Source organism: Parasteatoda tepidariorum, chromosome 5, assembly GCF_043381705.1.
Source record: "Parasteatoda tepidariorum isolate YZ-2023 chromosome 5, CAS_Ptep_4.0, whole genome shotgun sequence".
Classification (NCBI taxonomy): domain Eukaryota; kingdom Metazoa; phylum Arthropoda; class Arachnida; order Araneae; family Theridiidae; genus Parasteatoda; species Parasteatoda tepidariorum.
In genome coordinates this window covers 69,865,915-69,881,555 of record NC_092208.1, presented here as the reverse complement: position 1 = coordinate 69,881,555, position 15,641 = coordinate 69,865,915, and the positions used below count along the sequence as shown (strand labels likewise).

At 31.7% G+C, this 15,641-nt stretch overlaps 1 protein-coding gene across 3 annotated transcripts in view; it reads left to right on the top strand.

Moving 5' to 3' along the window:
- The window catches only part of LOC107436906 (rifampicin phosphotransferase-like), a 73,915-nt gene that overhangs the window by 44,276 nt on the left and 13,998 nt on the right, over window positions 1-15,641 (top strand). For all 3 annotated transcript variants that reach the window (XM_071180560.1, XM_043052768.2, XM_043052766.2), the window contains exons 24-32: window positions 484-582; window positions 4,047-4,214; window positions 4,306-4,440; window positions 6,997-7,081; window positions 7,932-8,020; window positions 10,327-10,389; window positions 10,469-10,561; window positions 11,382-11,441; window positions 14,677-14,771. In XM_071180560.1, the coding sequence (XP_071036661.1) occupies window positions 484-582; window positions 4,047-4,214; window positions 4,306-4,440; window positions 6,997-7,081; window positions 7,932-8,020; window positions 10,327-10,389; window positions 10,469-10,561; window positions 11,382-11,441; window positions 14,677-14,771 (887 nt within the window). The remainder of the gene's footprint in view (window positions 1-483; window positions 583-4,046; window positions 4,215-4,305; window positions 4,441-6,996; window positions 7,082-7,931; window positions 8,021-10,326; window positions 10,390-10,468; window positions 10,562-11,381; window positions 11,442-14,676; window positions 14,772-15,641) is intronic.

The window sequence follows — 15,641 nt, the reverse complement described above, 5'->3', positions numbered from 1 at the left end:
TGAACTCAGGGCCTATATATATATATATATGTATTCACTTTTATAGGACACTTTGAATCAAAACAGAAAACAAAAAATTCAAGTAAAAAGTAAATCAAATAAATAAAAATGATTGACTGAAAAGTGACTTTTTTAAAGCTGTAAAATAATAACTTTTAATTGATACTGAACTTTTAGTCGCTAAGTAAAAACACACATTACAATACTGCGCAAAGTGTTATACAGTCTTTGTTTTCTGATTATTTTAAAGAAAATTGATTTCATTGTTCCATTTAAGTTTCTTAAAGTAAAAACTTAAAACTTTATGCAACTGTATTTTTGTTGAGAAAAAAATATTGATAATTAGTCAACGAGTTAACTAAATTTATACAACTCTTTGTTTTATACCGCTGTTATTATAATTGTAACGGTGTCACTGTAATTAAAGGTAATGCTGTTATAATAATGGTAACATTGTCGTAATAAATTTAAACCATATTTCAGAGAAACACAGGAAGCAATTGGAGTACAGATATCAAAGCAGCATATTATAGCAAAGGAATGATTTCTATGTACAATCGTGCCATGTTTCATCTTTGTGATGTAAGTTATCTAGAATATTTCATGAAAGCAGTTTATATTAGATCTATCAGAAAAAATTCTCACCACGACAGAACACACTCCGTTATACAAAAACATGCAAAAGGTTCCTTTATAAAAAAAATTCAGCAAGGCATTTACCTTTAAATGTACATATATCAAATGTACATTTAAAGGTAATTTCTCATATTATATTATATATATATATATATATCATGTATCACTTAGTTTTGTCGGACACTTTCGTTACAAGTTTGAATTATGTGGGTGATTCTTTGGAAACACAACAATTCGGACCAAAACATTTCTTCAAATTGAAAGTCTTTAATATATTCGAATTTTTTTATACTTCTTTAGTTATTAATATCTTACATTTATTAATATCTTCAGACAGCAGAGTAGTTTATTGACATTTTATCAAGGGAAAAAAAATATAAATTCACCAAATCTTGAATGCCAGGAAAATGACATATTAGTTTAAAAGTTTAAAAAACAGTAATTTTAAGTTAATAGTAAGTAACTCAACTTAAGCCTTTATGTTAGATGGACCATAAATTGCTTAAATTAATTCTTTTTATCCCCTGTAGAAAGAAACAAAAAAATTTTTGTTGCTGATATGTACAGAATAAAATTGAGTATGATAATCAATCATTAAATAAATAAATAACTTTGATTACATCCAAGCATATTGTAAACTTGGTATTAGGTTAATATTTGCTTTCCCTCTTTACAATATACTGTTTAAAATGTTTTCTGGTAACACGTCATTGTCCTTTCATTCATAAGCCGGGAAAAGGACAAACTTTCCATTTTATAGCATTTAACTTTAATTTAACACTTCGGCCTAAGACGTTTACAATCCGCAGAAAACAGCAGGATTTCGTTAAATAACGCAGATAAATTTATGTAGTTTATGTTATTAATGATTTCAAGAAGACAGGAAAATGACAACATAAAAACCTACTCACCTTGAAAATATTTTTGAAACAGATTTTGTACCAGAAAGTTGGTTCTTTATTCATGCAACAAGACATGTTCAGATAGGATGGTATCTTATCAATCTATTAACATAAGATATTGATTGCTGGCTCTATCTATTTTGGTTATAAATTACTAAATAAAAGTAGCTAGGAAAGTGACAGATTTTCATGTGACAAACAAATTATTGACAGAAAAAATTATTTTAGACGAAGTTTTAGTAAATAATACCCTCTGCGTATATTCTAGAAATGCTTACAACGGTTGAGATGAAAAAAATTAGATATTTAAAAATTTTTGCGAAGTTTTGAAGCTAGTCATTATTGGAAATATTGTTTGTGACATGCCGGAAACTCAATTAAATTTCTTAACTATACAAAACAGTCAATGATAGTAAAAAGTCATTTCAAAATGCCAACAGCAATGTTAGTTATTATTTTTTTTTCCAGAAAAGTTCTTTTAGTATTATAGTATTAGATCTTGGAGTAAGGGACAGTGAATTGTCATATTTCCTGAGAATCACCCATGTATGCACATGCTGTTTCGCGCCATATATATATGTGTCTTTAAGCGAGAACATTACCATTGATTAAAAAGGTAATTCTCCTACCACTTTCTCTTATGAAAGAGCCTTTTGCATTACTGTAAAAAGAGGCGTGTATTTTCAAGAACAGAACTTTTCAGTAGGCCTAATACTTCATACGAATATAGAACTCTAACCTTAAACAAGATATTCGCGTCCAACAATAATAAGTCAAAAAGTTCTATGTCTTATTCAAAAATTGATAATTTATTTTATAATAACTAAAGTGAAAGTTAATCGAAGAATCTATCCTTTTATTTTATGTATAAATGTTACCATTATCTAATATTTGGTCTGCAGTTTTAATAATGTGAATGGAGGTGTTAATCGGGGCTTCGAAAGGAATGAGTACTAGAAAAATCGCCTAATTGTGGTACATTTTGATCATCATGAATTAACTTTGAGCCATAACATCAAAACATACTAAATGTAGTTAATTGTTATTTTGATGAAATAAACTACTAAAAACGAGTTTTGCCTAATATATTAACGTAAAGCCACCGGCAAGTATAGAAAACAATAGTTATTAAAAAAACGGTATTTTTTTAGCCTTGTTTATTAACTCAAGTACACTGGTGGACAAAATTAAGAGATGGAAGACATTTTCCCAAATATCTCAAAAAATACTGAATATAAATAAATGAAATTTGGTATGGATATAGCTTATTCCATGATAATAAAGTATGCAAAACAAAAATGAAAGTGCCATTCACTGGCAAGACCTATTGCCAATAAATCCAATGTAGTCTGAACTTAAGGATAAAAGATGACAATAAAAGTGAGGCTTGTACAGTGTGTGTTGCCTCTAGTATGGTGTATGGTCACCCCTGACAGACAGACAGCATGCACAACGAGTATGCATGCTGTTAATAAGGGAGTTAAGGAGGACTTGTGGAAGACCCTCCCATTCTTCCACCAGAGCAATTTTTAACTCCAGAATGGTTCTGGGGGGAGGTTGGCGCATCGCAATAGCTCTCCCAAGAGCATCCCAAGCATGTTCAATAGCATTCAGGTCAGGGGATTTGGCTGTCCAATCCATTCGTTGAATATCCTCGCTTTCCAGATACTCATCAACCATGAGAGCCCTATGTGGTCGCGCATTGTCGTCCATAAAAATGAACTCAGGGCCAACAGCGCCCCTGAAAAGACGCACATAGTGCTCTAGGACCTCCTGTCTGTACCTCTCGGAATTCACGGAACCATTGTCAAACACATGGAGCGGTGTGCGGGTATCTTGCATGAGCAAATGAATGTGCGAAAATGCTTTCCATCTCTTAATTTTGTCCATCAGTGTAGCTCAGAGATATTGTAACAGCCTTAATATATATTAACCGACATTGTCAATATCGGAGGAAATCGACACCGACACTGTATGTATGATATTGTACGATTCCCATTTGATGTTGCGTAAAACTCTATGAAACTTGTCATTTTGATCTTTATTAAGTTTTAAATCAAAATTAGTCATTTATTTTAACAAATAACGTAATTTTGGTGATTGCCAGCATTCGTTTACTGAATATCGGGTTAGCAATGTCAGCTGATTGACATTCCACAACATATTTACAATATCGAATAATATATTTTTGCTATATTGAAGATTTACGTTATTATAGGGGTCCATTTTTATATTGTACAATATTTCGCTTCGATATCATACAATGTTCAAGCTGCGTTTTTACGATATCGTTTTTGAGATATGTGCTACTTGGGAAGTTGATATAAGTCTTTAAGTTTTGTTGCGCTGCTCAATACTGATTTATTGATAGTTTAGTTTTTTTCATACTGTATGGAGTACGGATATTCAGCTAGTTAATAAATCTAATTTAGAATTTTAGTTAAACTTTGATGCATTTAAAGTTGCACCTAGTTGATATTTTTCGTTTTATCATTTTTCTTCTTCAAGTTCTACGAAAAGAGATTTTCTGATGAACAGATGATGAAAATAGCGAGCATCGGTACGTTTGGCCATGTATTAGAAGTTTCAGATTTTATTCACATAGTTGATGACAGGTTTGGAAAACCCAAGACAGACGCTTTAACAAGTCTAAAGGAGCTTTTACAACTCCGTAGGGTGAGTAGACCCGGTGGAACAGAAATAATGAATTTGCTGTAATTTTGTTTGCCACCATTCTTATTTATGAAATTTCTGTTTTTATTGTTAGCTACTATTTGGATACGAAAAATATTTTAAAAAAGCAGCGAGAAAGTATGAGAATTACAGAATTCCAACTGAAAATTATAACACGTCTCAAGAATTGTTTGATGCCTTATTGCATGCGTGTACCGAAATTACTGATGTGAGTCAATTATACTTATATTTTTTTAATGAATTATTTGAATACAGAATATATTTGAAACATATGTATGTAACCTTAGGTAATTAAAACTATTTTTATCCAAAATACTGGTAAAAATGTATTATCATTTGTAATTTCGCGTTTTCACTACAAAAATTAGAAGAAGTGCTTAATTAAAGTTTATTACGGCTGTGAGTGAGGATTGACCTATCATTTAACATTTGAATTATTTGAAAAAAATATTTTTTGTTGTGTTATTGAATTAAAGGAAATTTTTAAAAAAAAATTTACTAAGGAATTTTTATAAAATTTTTATTAGACTTTAGAACGTGATTCCTAGCTCCTTTCACTTGTCATATGGAGCTGGAAACATAGGCCGAGCATCGTTGGTAATTAAATTAGCGTAAATGATTCCTAGGTTGTCTTGCTTTTTATATATCTGCTTTATTTATTTATATGTGGAGATGGACTAAATTCTTTTGATTCTAATTTACTAAAATACTGTTGCTTTACTAAAATATTACTAAAATATTTACTAAAATATTGTTACTCGAAAAAATGTTTTTTTTTTTTTTTTGAGATNTTTTTTTTTTTTTTTTTTTTTTTTTTTTTTTTTTTTTGAGATTACTAAACTTTTGAAGAATTTGGATTGTATGCTCTTACGAAAGAGTAAGAATTCATTGTGACTCTTGCCTGGCCTTCAGAAATAGGGCTACCACAGGCGACTAAAAATGTAAGAAGTCCTAGAAACTGAATCTACTTTTATATATTTAATCTATTAAATTATTCGCCTGGTTGGCAAGACTCTGATCTCACGTTCGTGAATATGGGAGTTCGAATCCAGGCTCCCCGGGTTGTAAATGGTGACTGGTGCATGTAACATTTGTCGAGTCACAAAGTCCTCTATGTTCCCATAACAATTTATACTTCTGGGGGTGCATGAATGGGTCCGCCCTATAAAAAAGGGTGTGACGAATGTGTGAATCAGAAGTAGAATTCTTGGCCATAGAGGGCGCCACTGAAAACAAGAGCGTAACTCACCCTCTCTGCTTAATGGCCGAGGACAACAAAATTAAATTATTTAATCGTAACCACCATAACTTATCTTTCATTGATATTGATGTTTGAAACGAAAACTCATTATCAATATCAATAGTAAACCAGATAGCATTCATTATCAATAGTAAAGAGATCGCAGCTTGCTCCGATTTGTAGAAACGTATTTTCTAGCGGTAACGTCATTTAAGTTATTTTTAGTATAGTATTTGTCATTTTCATTGATCATTACCGATTTATTGATTATTTAATTTTATTTCAAAAAGAAAAACAAATATGTAACAATAGCAGGTAACAGTAATACTAAACTGAATAAGTTGCCTAAGCACTAAATAATATTTATTTTCAACGTTACTTTATTTTGAAAAAAAAATTTAATTTTTTATTTGGGCAGTGCGTTTAAACACAAACTAAGCGAACCAGAAGCAAAAAAAATGTATGATTAAGCTGTTTATTTTCTCTTGTACTTTTTAATTATTGATTCGTAAAAAAACATTAATTCCTTTTTAATGCATGGAAGCTGTTGTTTCAAGTTTTTCATTTTCACCAAATTTTTTCCCCTTGCCATAGCGTTCGATGCCAAAAAAGAGATTTTCTAGGGTTGTTTCTTGACTACATGTCGCCACGTCACTCATCCACTACTATCCTCTGAATATTCAAATAATGTTGTTTAACCTGTTCGTCCACTGAATATCTTCGGCATAAATAGATTTAGCAATATTAATGAATGTTATATATTTAAATAGAATTAAAATAAGAACTTTCCTGAGAAATCTCAATTTTTTTTAAAAATGTCACTTACCCAGTTCTTCCACTAAGCTTTTCAAATAAGCATTTTTAAAAAAAATATGTAAATGTGACCTATTTGTTAATTTATTTTATTTAGCTCTTAAATGTCTAAGTAGTTTAATTTTTAGAAAATGTTTCAACTTTAATTGTTGTTTTACTGCCACGTTGTAAAATCTTTTTCAGCTACTGTACTTGTTGGCCGGTATGCACCTTCATTGCAGTTATCTTTTGGTGACTCTTTTAAAGAAAAGGCGTCATTATCCTTATTCTGCAACTATTATCACCTAATTTCCTACTAACTATTAAAAACTTTTGCAGAAAGCGGAGTAGTTGGTATCCCTTATATATTTAGTTTAACTGGTGAGATGAAAGAAATATGCAAGTTAGAGTTGCTAAGTTTAAAGTTTTGAAATGGATTTTTAGTTTTTATTAGCCACCACTTTTAACAATTTTATTTGCCTGTGGTATTTGCTTGCAGAAGGTCATACTCTATATTGGCACGTTGATTGCTATGGGGGTCACCGGTGACCGGCACTGAGTTTGTTCGAAGCGCCAAGGGGGTTACTGGTGACCGGCGAAGCCAAGATTATTAGAAGCACATAACTTAGTAACTGAACTTAGTAACTGGACTTTTAAACTTAGTAACTGAATGGACTGAAACTGAATTAAATGTATAGATGTTATAATTTGTTTTCTTTAAACTTCTTTTAGACTATGACTGTTCATATAAAAAATAGCGAAGCATCTTCTATTTGGAATGTGTTCATTTTGAATGCTTTAATAAAATATCGAGGAGGTAAGTTTTCTTTATGTTTCGTATGTTATTAAGTTTTTAGAATTGCAATATGATGATACACTGGGCATGTTAAAGTAGTTTGTTACTGGGCATGCACACTGGATACACTGGGCATGTTAAATTGTTTTTGGTTTGTTGCTCGTTCTTTTTAAAAGTAGTTTGTATTTTGAACCAAAAAATATTTTAAACACTGAAATGTAGCTTTTGGAGAAAAAAAACTCAGTTTAAACTTGTTTTAAAATGAATATGTTACCACTATACACATATTGGGCTAATATCTAACCTGCATAATCATGCAAACTGAGAATTAAAGGATCAAAATTTTATTTTTGTAAACACAATTAATCCATTTATTAATTCAATAGTTTCAAATGATGGAAGATTGCTACCACTTTTTACCATCGGTTCCTAAAATGCTGATGGGTTATTTTTCATACTGATGGGAATAGTTCTGCTCGAATTAATAATGCTTTCAGCTGCAACATAACTAGAAAGAAATGTATTTTGTCAGATTTTTTTTTGTGCAAATAATTTTGTTGTTTACTATTTTACTATTAGAAACACATACTACTATACGAGACTTATAATATGTTTACTATTGGAGATATGTAATTAGCCAAGTGAAATATAAATGGTTATATTTTATACTGATGGGGATAATTTTTTGCCCGGATTAATGTTTTCTTCTCCAAAGTATATCTAGAAAGAAGTATGTTATCATTTTTACAAACATTTTTGTTGTTTATTATTTTATTATAAGAGAAACTTACTACTGTTAGAGACACATAATATGTTTATTATTAGAGATATGTAATTAGCCAACTGAGATATAAAACAAACATCTTTTTAGAAATTAATGCTGACGTATATCGGGATTTTTCGGAGCTGATGAGAATAAGTAGTGAAGTTGTAAGTGCTGATGTTCCAGCGGCTATAGAAGTAAGTATTTTCAAACAATATTATATGGGTAAATTTGTTGTCGTACACTTTTTCAATATTAACGTGCAATTTAAAACACAAAAGAAATGTGCAAAATATGTTCAGAATAAAAACAAATTTAACAAATGCAGAATGCATAAAATAAAAAATGGACCATCCAGATTAACCTTTGATCTAATGGTTGGATTTTCGCTCTCTAAAACTCAATCTTAGAGGTTTGAGGGGTTGACCTCAAATATGCTAATTAAAGACTGCAGACGGTATTTTAAGTTGCGAAATCAGACACAAAAACGTACTTTCTCTGAATTAACATACCTTTTTTTCAACGAATTTGAATTTCTGATCCCCAAAATATAGAGAGTATCCGCAATCTGGAAAATATGGTCCCCATATTTTAGTCAGGAGTGCTTGCCAAAGTTTGGTCTTCCTAATGTTAATTTTATTTTTTTGCGTTTTTCTCCATATCTCGAGAATTTCTTAAGCGAATTTAAAAAAGTTTGCACACAATTATTAAATTCGTTTATCCGGAAAAAAAAATTCCGTTCAAAATATAACTTATAACAAATATTTACTGTTTTTCATGAAATAATAGTTGAAAAATTTATGAATTCCACATGGATGCCAACTACTCAGCATTTGACGAAATATTTTAAAAAACGGTAGAGAACCACAAACTAAAATTTGCTGATTTTTGGCTAATAAACAGCAACTAAGTGGTGTATCACATAAGCCTTTGAATTATTTAGAAGTAGGGCTGATTAAAAACCCTGTAAATCGAATTTATGAAACCAAGAGTCACACTAAAAGCCTAAAATATTAATCACCTGTACGGAGCAAATTAGCCTCTCTGATTGTAAAGGTATAAATTTTCTTTCGTCATTTTAAGGGATGTAATATTTAAATGGCAAAGAACAAATTTTGAGCGAAATTGATCGAATAGTTCCTGAGATATCGAATTTTAAAAATACGGTTTCTTTAAACTTCGGATTTTCAGGAACTATTCGATCGATTTTGCTTAAGTTTTGTATTTTGTCACCTAAAATTGAATTCAGTTCGTTAAAATGGAATAAGACATCGCATAACTTACAATTCGAAATGTTTTCCGACTGTTATTAAATAGAATAATAAAAAAAAAAAACACTAAAAAATTGTTAAAAGTGATATCTTGCATGAAATTATCTTTGGATAAGTGAATTTTATAATTGTGGGCGAAAATTTTTCAATTCTTTTAAAAAGTTTTCAAGACTTGTCTAAATACGAAAAAAGAAAAAATAACATTAAGGGATCCAGACTTTTGGACTGGTCTTTCGGCCAAGCTAAGTGGGTCATATTTCACAGCTTGTGGCTACTTCCTTTATTTTGGGGTTAAAAATCCAAACCCGTGGGAAAAAAGATAAGTTTATACAGAAAAAGTACGTTTTCGTGTTTAGCTTCGTTACTTAAACGATCGTCAGCACTAATTAATTAGCATATCGAATCATTAAGATTGAATCCTAGAACGTGTAGATCCGATCATTCGATCAAAAGTTATTTAGGGTGGCCCGGTTTTTACTTTGCACACTGTACAATTTCCGAAATAGTTTTCAGCTCAGGGGGTAGAGCTCTCGCCTTTAATTGAGATGACATGGGTTCGAATCTCATTGATGACTGTTCGATACGAATTCCACTCCCGGCTAGCACCGACTACTGTGTGGTCGTAAAGTGACCCTCAGTGGTCGACGAATCATGGGTTAGCGACACCTTTCGGTCAAGATAACCGTTTAAGGTTTTCCTATTTATGTAATGAAAATGCAGGTTAGTTCCACCAAAAAAAGTCACCCACCAAGTTCAATTTCTTCCAATACTTGATCCAGTAGTTCCTTTGTCTACTGGATCTTCTCGGAAATTACAAGGCTACGGAGTTGTACATTGGTAGTCGTAAACTTAAAATTGGGTAGGTTGTTCAACGACGGTTATAAAATAAAATAAAACCATAAATTTTTTTAGTGATGTCTTTCTTTTTATTCTCAAGAAATTGCAGTTTTGGAATTGAACATTGAGAGACTTTTTATACCTATAACTTTTCTAATTAAATTATAAATCTATTGTATTTTTACTATGCATCGTTTCGAGATTCATATGCAAACAAAATATGTCTTTTTTTGTCTCTATTGTATGTCGTTTGACTCGGTTAAGGTTCAAACGAAATTGTTGACTTAAAGTTTAGTATGATTCTACCGAACATGATAAACTCACCTCTTTAGATTTAAAACAAGACACAGCCAGAATTTTTTTTATAAACTTCACACACTTCTAAAATTTTGCAGGAATTGGCTAGTTACATTGAGAAAGAAATACAGCCAGAGGATTTCAAGAGTAAATCAGTAAAGGTACTTTTTAGTTATCATTTTGACAATAAAACAAATTTTAAGATTCAACTAGCTACTTTAAACTATAATTTTTTTCCAGGATATTCTAGAATGGTTGGATCGATCTGAAACAATGGCAGGTGCAAAATACAGAGAGTTTTTGACAAAACATGGACACAGATGTTTGAGAGAGGTACGTTCGTTTGTTGCAGTGGAACTGGGCATCTGAGGCCTTATGGCCCTTTTCCCATTCATATTGAAATTAGCCTAAGAAATATACACGACAAAAATAAAGTTTGGGGACCCAAATGGAGTTCGTGAGAGAAAAAAAATGGCACTTTGCGATTATTAGGTAATAACAAAATTACCAGTAATAAAAAAGTACATGAAAAAGGTTAAATTAAAGAATGAATATTTACAGTATTTACAGTTTGGGAATACATACAAAAGGGGGGCGAGTTAAAGGAATATGAAGATGTGTGTATGTGTATAAGTAAGTGTGGCTCTGTTAAAGTAGAGACCAGGACGTCTTGGTAATTATCACTCGTGCCGGGTTGCTCTCTACACTTAAGTCACAGGGATTAGCTTACCCCTGATCAGATTCCGAGGGTTTGCTCTTTCACAGGGATAAGCTGAATCTGAGAGTGAATAATTCAGAGAGTGTTCGTGTTGTTAAGTGTTAGTGTGATACCAGAAGTGTAGGAGTGTGCTGAGGGTCTAAGCTTTGCATCCTCTTTGAGATTTATGCAGTCGAAAATATCATTAAAATTTGCGGTTTTGCAGAAATTTGAAGATTTAGGTGTCGGTTTTTCGTTTATTCCTTGTTATTTCTGAAAGAAAATCGGTAGTTAAAAAACGAAAAGTAAAAACATGAAAGTTTCGAAAAATATTTTGAAAAATTACAATAGTTTACTACTTAAAGAATCAAAACTACAAATTTTCACAATTTATTTATTTATTTTTTTTTTAAATTTGTGACCATGAAAATTTTTAATTTACATCGTTTTTTTTAGTTTGATATGCGAACAAAGCCATGGAGAGAGGACCGCAATTCTTTGATTAACCTGTTAAAAGTAAGTCATTTTTTTAACAAATAGTATTTAATGTGATAAGTGATATATAATTATGGGCCAACAAGCATCAGAACTTGCATCAGAGAGGTTCTGGGTCCAAATCCCGGACCACATACCATGCCACAAGCACTTCCTAAAATTTTCTTAAGGCGGTAAGTATATTATGAAAAATATGAGTTTTTTAAGTATTGATATCTGCAATTGTTTTCGAAATTTCTTTTATCGTTGTGTGAAAACTTCGAAATTGACTTTATAAAAAATAATTAGAAGCTAACTTTAAGAAATTTTAAGCAGTTTTGAGGAAAGTTCGTCACCACTCTTTTATTTTCTACAAGACTAGGTTGTAGGTATCCTGTACTTGGTGATGTATCCTAATATATACATTGGGTCTGAAGAAGTTATAAAAATACTACTTACATAAATGTAAATTTCCTACCACCACTAGACTCGAAGGAACCCTAAAAATACAATATTTTTAAGTGTATAGGTTCCGATTTTTAGGTCATTCCAACGCACTAATGGTCCATTAAAAATATTGAAGTGGTTGTAATGATGATCACTTATGTTGGTTACCACCTTAAAATATTGTGGCTTATGATGGAGCCACTAGATGGTTGCCTTCATAATTATGCTGGCCTATAAATGGCAAACTATTTAAAATTTTGACTAGGGAAACTAGTCATTTAAGCAAATGTAAGTATTTCTGATTTAGCACTCACTTAAATTTAAATACATTTAGCCTTGTTGATGTAGAATTTTTAATGAGCATTTCAATTTAAAGGATTACAGTGCGAATCAGGAACGTTTTATGATAAACTTGCTAAAAGAAGAAATGAATTTTATGATAAAAATTTTGCTATCTTTAAAATAATTTTGACCACTAGGATCCATTTGTGTATATGTTTCCATAAAAGCCATAAGTCTAGTAAGTCTTAGGTCTCACTGGTAAAACCTCAGATTAACCAAAGTGGCTTGGCAAAAATCCGAAGTATGCTTTAATATGAATCCATTTAGGACTTTTACCAAGTTTTTGCTATAAAATCTAGGAGTTACCAATGCTTTCTGGTAAAAGTCCGAAACGAGAGATTATTTATGATATGATTTTTCATTCGCCTATACATAATGGGTACTGTTAAGTTAAAGGAAGCTTAAAAAGTCACCAAATCTTGATAATCGAATTCGAAGACTCGAAGGCAACCCTTCATCTTTACAGTTAGCCATGTTACCATGAAGTGACATTTTGTCTTAGAAAAACCAGTGTAGGTAATAGTAGGAAATGTATATGCATTGGCCCTTAACTTAAAAAAAATAATCATTATATGCTATACATGGGGTGTGCCACTCAACTTTAAAAAAGACCAATGCAGGGTATGCAAGAGATATAGCATTTAACCTTCGAAAAACATCAGAGAAGTGTATGTCGGGAAATGGCATACAAACATATAAAGCGTCAATGTAAAGTATACCTGGTAGTGGCACTTAACATTATCCTTAGTAAAACAACAGAATAGATCAGTATAGGGTAAACCCAGCAATGGTACTCACACCTCTTGATTAAACAGATAATTAAAAATGAAAAATTGATTGATAATTATTATGTTTGGTTTTTGATTTGACGAAGAAAATTTAACTACCTTTAACGGCCTCCTTTAACCCCTTGGGGACGGGTGATTTATAAAAGCATTCGTACAAAATCAGAATCAGGATGTAAATAAATAAAAAACAGTAACTTAAATGTCGTCATTGCTAATTTGACAGACTTAATTTGCTTTTACTTTAATTACTGTTAGTTTAATCGCAGATATAATCAATGTTAGTTCAAAGTATAACTAAATAATTTTGTTTTGAACTACGTAATGGTGAATTAAATAAATCAAGCAAATATAACCCCGCCCACAAATAAATTGCTAAGGAACTACTTTGGTTACCAGTTTTATCTTTTTGCCCTGATTGATACGGTTTTATGCTGGCACGTATTTGTGACAGTCGGCGTGAAAGGGTTAACAGAAGAGGGCCATATATTATATACAGTGTGTCTCTGAGTGGTTTAAAAATACTTTATTCTTAATTGAAAAATAAGTTGTGAAAGCAATAAAAACAATGTACGATGATTTAGGATAATATCGATGGAACTGTTTTATAATTACTTTTTAAGAAATTACAAAAATTTAAAAAAAAACAATGCAATTTTTGGCAACAGTAAAAAATGTCTCGTTTCAGACTAAAAATGGAAGGCGTTGGTTATTCCTAAGTTTTACGCAATATCTTGGAAAAAGTCGAGGAACGGAAAGGAAATCATGAAACATACTTCGAACTATTAACAAACCCTAAGTTTTACCGGCAAAACCCCGGACTTACCAGATTTCGGGCTTTTGCACAAACATATAAGTCGTCTTCCTATTCAAAAACTCAAAATGAATAATTTGAAATATTTCTGTTTATTAAATTTTTTGCTTATTCTATTTGAAAATTAAATTTTTTATGTTCCTCTTTAGATTATTTATATGAAGCATAGTGGTGAAAAGAATTCTTTTAATTTAAATTCATTGAAATATTTATGCATAAACTTTTATCAACTTATGATAAAAGTTTGAATTTTATTAGCTTCCACTTTCTACATTTTTAGTCGTACGTAGCAACCCAGTAATATTCTCATCAAGTTTTTTTTGGTCATAGAATTATTTAAATACCGTGGTAATTAGTGTTATAATTTAAAATCTTGAAATAATACATTTTTGTTACCACTTAGAACTTCTTAAAAGAAATCTGTGCTAAATGCATACCTGCCAACTTTTAATCCCTTCCATTATGATTTTTTCCAGTGGTATTAAAATGGAATTAAAATTTAAATTTTAAGCCAAAAAATACGTTGTATTTGAAAAAGCTTAAGCTGACAACCATGATAACAACACATATCAATATATATGCTTAATTTTTTTAAGTATAGTGGTGATCAAAATCATTTAAAAATTAAGTTTATAACAGAAAAAAAAGTATATATTTACTACCACTTCAAATATTAAAAAGAAATTTTACGCCAAATGCGTAAAAGTTGGCAGGTATGTAAATGCAAAATTTCCAGCTCGGCTTTGTTATTAGGTTTTATTTATGCAAATAACGAAATAGTAAAATTATAAGTTTTTTTCATTTAATTTTTTATAAGTTTAAATTGTCTTTAAAAATTTGAGATTGTGAAAAGGAAAATTAAATATATTTTTCTTCCTCTTATTGACAGAGTTTAGTCGGGAAACCTGAAAAAGTTTCGAATAAGAAAAAAAGTTTTGAGGAAAAGCTTTCATCCTTGAGCCTTTCATTGGGTTTTGCAAACAAGTAAGTTTAAGCTGAAAATGCATAAACTAGCTAAGAACCTTGAGAAAATATTAAAAAAATTTAAAAGAATATAAAAATGGCTAGATAAAAAATCCATTCTTGTAACTTTATATACAAGGGGTGATCAAATGAAAAGGTACGAAACGACACGGTAGGTACAAATATGAACTTTATTCAAAATATACACCATAGGCCTGAGCACAAGGATCCTACTGATGAACAAGCCGCAGGATTCCATGTTCCCAGAATTCCTGAAGCCGTGACGAGGTTTAGTTCTTCACAGCGTCCTTGAGTATGTCGTCCGAGTTGAAGCGCTTCCCTTTCAAGTGTTTCTTCAGTGGACCAAACACATGGAAATCGCAGGGCGACATGTCCGAACTGTAGGGTGGATGGTTTAACGTCTCCCACTTGAACTTTGCCAGTTCCGTGTGTGTGACTCTGGAGACGTGTGGACGCGCGTTATCATGGAGCAGAACCACACCCTCCATGAGCAGCCCCGGTCTGTCACCATCCGGCGATGAATATCTGCCCGTTTCTCACGTTCCGCTGTCAGAAATCGGATAACACCTCGCTGCTCCTCAATCGTCGAATTTTGCAACGTGAACGCCATCCTGTCCTCATACGAACTGTCGTATCATTTGAGGAAAAGCTTTCTCAATGAAAGATCATTGAGAAATGCGCCGCGTTTGATAAGAGTCTCTGCTCTCTCCTGCTCACGCGGGCCCCCGCGCATGCTCCGATCCCAGTCAGAGACTTCAATCGCATCCCGAGATGTCTCGCTACGTTCTCCCATAGCGGAATATGCAAATATTTAACTGTTACGTATTTACGTCGTTTCGTACCTTTTCATTTGATCACCCCTTGTATATA